Source organism: Porites lutea, chromosome 1 (genome assembly GCF_958299795.1).
Source record: "Porites lutea chromosome 1, jaPorLute2.1, whole genome shotgun sequence".
Classification (NCBI taxonomy): domain Eukaryota; kingdom Metazoa; phylum Cnidaria; class Anthozoa; order Scleractinia; family Poritidae; genus Porites; species Porites lutea.
The window spans coordinates 43,152,568-43,159,041 of record NC_133201.1 but is presented as its reverse complement, the minus strand read 5'-3'; the positions used below and the strand labels follow the sequence as shown (position 1 = coordinate 43,159,041).

At 38.4% G+C, this 6,474-nt stretch overlaps 1 protein-coding gene across 1 annotated transcript; it reads left to right on the top strand.

Moving 5' to 3' along the window:
* Positions 1 to 604: 604 nt before the first annotated feature.
* LOC140951743 (serine/threonine-protein kinase mos-like) lies at positions 605 to 3,008 on the top strand. Its single transcript, XM_073401072.1, has one exon. The coding sequence runs from the start codon at positions 723 to 725 to the stop codon at positions 1,758 to 1,760; it is 1,038 nt and encodes a 345-aa protein (XP_073257173.1). The 5' UTR covers positions 605 to 722; the 3' UTR covers positions 1,761 to 3,008.
* The last annotated feature ends 3,466 nt before the right edge of the window (positions 3,009 to 6,474 follow it).

The window sequence follows — 6,474 nt, the reverse complement described above, 5'->3', positions numbered from 1 at the left end:
AAACATTCGTCCATCCGGCTTGCGTTTATATTTAGTTGCAATATATTGGCATTTCCCAATATGCCGTAATATTACTATTTTTATTGATATACGCTACGGTTCGCTTGCGATAAATTGTAATAGCAAATATTTAGCAGTGTTCAGCTTTGTGATTTCTTGCCAAATAATTTGAAATCATTTCTTATATTTGTTGACAAAAAAGGAAGTAGTTCATAAGCGGTCGGGAGCTGTTTTTGCAGAATCATTTAATAAATATTCTCTCGCTAATGGCACATCTAATTATAGACATGGAGTGGGGAAAGTAAAACATCACAGTGAAATACTTCCCCAATTTTGTTTCGATTTTTTTAATCCTGCTGTCTGACGAATTCGGAAGCAGAGCTGAACCGGACAAAATAGGAACGTAATTCAACACGTTCACCGCTTTTGCCCTTGAAGCTCGCGTGGCAGAATCATGTCCTGAAGTCACGTTTGGGTATAGACCGGAAACTTTCCAGAACGCGTTCTCATTGGTTAACACTGCGATACAGATTTCGTGCACCCAATCAGGAACGAGATCTTCTTTGCGGCTTTGGCGCTCGTGATAAAACTCTGACACTGTTTATAAGAGCCTGCTTCACTGGCAATCGGTCATAAGAAAGTCATTTGCGCGCGGTACAAGGTACTTGGAGAGAAGCAGAATCTAACCAGCGAATCGTTTTCCTCTTTTTGAGCAGGAAAACATGCTCGACAAATTTCAAGAAGCAGATTTGGAAGAAATGAGTTTCACTGAGAAACCTCTTCAATACAGCCGTTGCATTTGTTTGGGTTCAACGAACTTTTCGTGCAAAACAAACAAGTTTGAGCTTAGCAGGAACACGAACGAAACCTTGTGGATCGCCTCGGAAAAAAACAGCAAGGAAATGATTCCAAACTCGGTCTGTGAAATAGGCCGAACACTAGGGTCTGGAGGATTTGGAACAGTTTTTGAGGCAAGTTTGGAGGGCAAAAAACTTGCTGTCAAAAAAATGCACAAAAACGTAAAAAATCCTCATGCGCTCTACGAAACTGTCCAAGCTGAAAAATTAGTTCTGCCTTTGAAGCATCCGAACATTGTGCGGACTTTTGCTGTTCTTGAGCGTGAAAACTTGGAAGATGTGTGGATTCTGATGGAATATGCCGGACATCGCACCCTACAGTCTATTATTGACGATGACCGAGAAATATTGGACAACACACGTCGCTGTCAATTTATTCGTGACATTGCCTGTGCCTTGAAATTCGTCCACGAGAACAGTCTTGTACATCTAGACTTAAAACCTGCAAACGTAATCGTAAATAGCAACGATCTGTGCAAACTGGGCGATTTTGGGTGCTGTCAAAGTATAGAACTCACGGCAAAGGAAGAACTCTCACTTCCACCCAGTCCCTCGCCCAGCCCGAGAAGCCTACTCACAGGAACTTTTGCGTATAGAGCTCCGGAACTTTTAAAAGGGGACCTTCCAAGCAGTAAAGCGGACATGTATTCGCTTGGGATCTGCCTATGGCAAATGCTAACTCGCGAGCAACCTTACGGACTAGAGAGCCACTTTGTCGTTATTTTTGGAGTTGTTGCGCACCATTTGCGCCCAACTCTCGAAAATTTACCGCCAAGTGCGTCAAACGAAAATGCTACTGGCGCTTATATTGGACTCATGAAATCCTTGTGGCAAGCAAGCCCGATCGACAGGCCCAGTGCGCAGCAAGTTTTAAAAACACTAAAAGACATCGAAAGCACGTGAGTTTGTACTGAGCAAGAGCGGAACTTGTCCAAAACATTGTACAGTATTTTATTTGTTCATACTAGACTCATAGCGCCTAAATCTCCTCTGATTACTATACTACGTTGTTATTTATTTTTCCAAAGAATTCTCTAAATTATTTTGATAGAAATTGAAGTGGGAATTGTATTTCCGCATTTGGAAAAAAAATTGAGGTCAACAGGATTTGACCAGTTCGTGTTGAAATTCCGTGTATGTTGGTGTATTTTGAAAGCCGTCACGGCGATACAATTAGCATAAATTTGCAAATTTCATTCACGACTCATTACAAAAGCGACTTACGCACTTCGCTTGTTAGCCAGAAATAGTGTTTCACCAGTTATCGCAAAACTTCTATTTTTTTATCCTTATAAGGAACTGGATTCGAGAAAGCAACTTTTGCATATTTTGCGATTATTTATTTGTTTATCGTTCACTCAAAACGTACTTCCGTGACCAGGGGCTTATGTTTTGAAAATTCCCATCAGTCAAAACTGCTTTCTCATCCTAAAGTGGCTTTTTTAAAGATTCAGAGCAAATACAAGATAAATGTATTTATCAAGTTTCCATGGGGATTAACAATAAGCGAATTTGTAAGGAGTCGTAAAATGAGATTACAGTATTTCTCGCAGACAGCATAATCTAGTCAGTAAATTTCTCTGAGATTTTTTATTAAAATTCAGAGCTCTGGGAAAAACCAGTTTGAAACCTTTTTCTGCTATTTTGACTATTTCTTTTTGTTTTAAATATATTTTAATATCTTTTATGATACTTATCCAGCATTACACTCGTGAGCTTTTTTAGTGAAATGTTAGAGAGAATAGAGAGTTTCCTATTCTCTCTCAGTGAAAACTTATTGAATTGAAGATTGGTCTTGCAAATATATTCATGGACTGTATTTTTTAATTACTTCAAACAAACTGTCAATGATTAATATATGGTAGAAGGATTGATTCGATGTATATAAAAAATATAATGATAACTTAAGTCATTCATGAACAATTTCAGTTAAAAATGGATGGTGAAAGAAATATAATTGTACATAGATTTCTATTATACAAGCAGAGAAGAATGGAAATTTATTTAAAGACCTTTTAGGATTTCTTGCCTTAATGTTGTAATTAAGGAGGTTATAAAATAGATTTTATAGCAATGACAGAGTAGTACAAAAACAGTAATTTCCAAAAATACAAGAAAAAGGATGTAATAAATTTCAATGTTAAAAAGAAATCATTGGTGAGAATTTTGTCAGTGTATAAAGGTTCCAACCTAAATATGACCATTAAAATATTCCAGGGGAAAAAGTTAAAGCACTTCAAGTCTGCTATGCAGGGCTTTACATGATCAAAAACCTGAAGTTAAGTCATGCAGAATATCATGATCATCCAAATATCAGCCCAGGATTATTTTTATCCTTATGACAACGATAACTTGACCTTGAACAACATATTTATAGGAATGAGGTAATCCAGCTATAACTTTTGCACATGCACCAGCTCTTGCATGCAGTGACATGTGATGCAACTGTTATTAATAACTTGACAATATGGTTTACAAGGTCAAAGTGTCAGGGATAAATATATTATTATCATAAAAATCCTGTTGAAGCTTTTACTATAATTTTTCTTTTCTTCCTGGGGGAGGGGGCAAAGTCATGATGTAAACATGCTTTAGGATATGACCTTTTAAAGCATCCTGGGCTACTTGTTAGTGTGATTTGATTAAACAGAGTTTCACAAACATGCACAGAATGGACTTTGCATTTTGGCAGGCCACCATGAATGTTTGCAAAAAAGACAAAGAGTAAAGACTACTATATTTTTCTCCAACAACATGCGATTCCTTTATAATATTAATACCATATGTCACAAGTGAACTGTATTCTATGATCCTTCCTAAACTAACACTGCTAGTCAAGAAAAACTTGCTTTTTTTAGCCTGTAAGGTTCTCTCAGTTTCGGCTTATACATGTACATATGTACTGGTTAAGGCTAAACCTTAATACTATTCTAAACCCTAAAACCTTAGACCTGAAGGTCCAGAAAATTTATTTCAGAAACCTACTGATTTGCTTCTCAATCCTGGATGATTTCTAACAGAAACAGAAAAATATATCTGGTGTGGTATAAGACTGTACTGGGTACTAAAGGTCCAGATGAACAAAGTTCAGCACTGGCTGTGTTCAAATTACTGAATATGTCCAATTAAATTAGCTATAATTTATTGCAACTGCTGTATCAGGCACTCTTGTAGTTTTCTCTGAAGCTCCTTGTCAGTTTTCCAGTAACCTCGCAGTGGTAAAAAAATGAGTTTGCAGGGACAAAGAGGAGAAGAGAAGCTGAGATTACTTTGATTCAAGTACAGAATTTCCCTGTTGTGTTACTTACTCAAGGCCATGAAAATCGATCCTGAAGCTACCAAATAAAAGTATATTCTCATGGTAAACCTAGGGACAAAGCACATGCAGTTTGTTAAGTAGAAACCTTGTACCAAAGAGGAGACAGAGGTAAGTGGCAAAGCTGTATTATTCCAAGACTTCATTGCCAACACTGGTATATTTTAAAATATGTGGCTTCTAACACACAAAGAAACATACATGTAAAAAAATAGGAAAGTTCTGCTTTTTGAGATATGATCAAATTTACTCTAGGGCATTAAAGTGCATATCCAGTCAAAAGCTACTCTAGCCTAAAACACTAAGAGAAAGTCTTGAGCACTCTATAATCTATAATTACTATACCAGTCTGGTATTTAGGATAACCCGCCCGGGGATGGGTGGGGGACACTCCATTATTTGGCCTATACGGGTATGTGCCACTGAACAGGGTATGGTTTTCAGAGTCTTGAGTCGTAAACATGGTATACAATTTCACTATTAAGCATCTTGAACAGGGTGTCTTTTTGGACTGTATGGAAGCTGGACTGGAAGCCTTTCAAAAAAAAATGCACTTTGTTTGAATGTCAATGTATTTAGCACTAAAGCACTAATTGGGGACACTATTTTTACGTCTCCTATTGGTGACGGGACTGCCATTTACGTGGTCATCTGAGCCAGGCAAAGGTCCAGCCATTAAGGTAGTACAGTCAATGCTCAGCTATATTAACCTGAGTATTGGTCCAGTCCCGGGAATCAAACCCACGACCTCCCGCTCTGCAGTCAAGTGCTGAGGGACTTGTCAGAAATTAGCAGGGAGGGGGAGGGGGTGGGAATTTTAAATTTGGGTTCAGAAATGAGGTGACCCATCCCTGCAATGGGAGTGAAATTTGCTAACCCTCCCCTTGAGCTTGGCCTAAAATATCATGACCCTCCCCCTCTTGTATAAATGATAAAATCTAGTTCTTGCAAAACAGTAGGGTGAGTCAGTATTATGAAAACTCAAAATATATTTCTAATCTGTTCTTTGTAATGCTATATACATACATTTTAGATGACAGCATTAAGAGTCCGACTCTGATTCTGACAGCTGATCACTCAACTCTCCTATTTCTCCCAGGTTTTTTTACCAAATGAAGAACTTCCTTTTTCTTCTGTGAGTGAACCTCTATATGATCACAGGCATATATTTCCATGACCCTTCCCCTTTTAACCACCCATTTTTCATGACCCCTCCCTTTTCTGAGTCGCAAAAAGTTGTAACCCTCCCTCTGTTTCCACCCCCCATCCCCCCCTGCTAATTTCTGACAGTCCCTGACTGCCAACTTAGCTAATCCTGCCACGGTCAAAGAGTATTAAGACTCGCTATGAGCAGTCTACATTAGCAAACACCAATAATTTTTTTCCTAAATATATTTTTCCACGATTTTAGTGTGAAAAATTACTTAATTCTGTAAGCAAAACAAAACAAATTAGGGTCAGAAAGTAGTGTCTCCTGTCTTAAACAGGGTAGCAAAATGAGCAATTTTTGTCTTAAACAGCAGGGTCGGGCCGTTTGAAGGCCTTGGCGGCATGAGTGTTTTACCCAGACTTCCCTTGAGTGCCCCCCTAAGGATAACCCTACTACCCTGCCTCTTCAAACCACTCCCTAGAGAATGCAATGGAAGGGTATAATATGATGATATAACCATAGAATGCAGGGCCAACTATTATTCTAGGTATATTTAATGGGATAGTTCAGTAGCTCGCCTTTGAAATAAAATGACCTTATGGTTTAACTAGCTTGGCAGCTTGCCATTCATGATTGAACAGCCACTGAGCTGCCAAAACATAATTATACCCTTCTCATTCTTTGAGACTCTTTCCTCGATTGACATATGACACCCAGCCGCCAGAGCCACTAATACAGATTCCCTTCTCCTTCTTTAAGACTTCTACCTTGACTGACCTTTAACTGAGCTGCAAAGGGCCTCTACAACATATACCTTTCTCATTGATTAGGACTAGCTCTTACCTCCTCTCACCTGAAACCAAGGCACCAGGCAACTAATACATGCATATACTTTTGTTTAAGATGCTAACCTTGACTGATGAGCCACTAACAAATATGCCTTTACTTGTTCACACACCTCTTTCTTTCTACTGAACACTTAATTGAAAGCTAAATATTAACCTTTCTCGTTTTTTTCTCTAACACTCATCATGACTAGCATGGAACCCCCCAAGCCACTTCTGATACAGTCCTTACAAACATACCAAACTTCCGATTATAAGCCTTGGGCTTATACAATTTCATAAGGGATTTTAGCTAGGAGGGCTTAT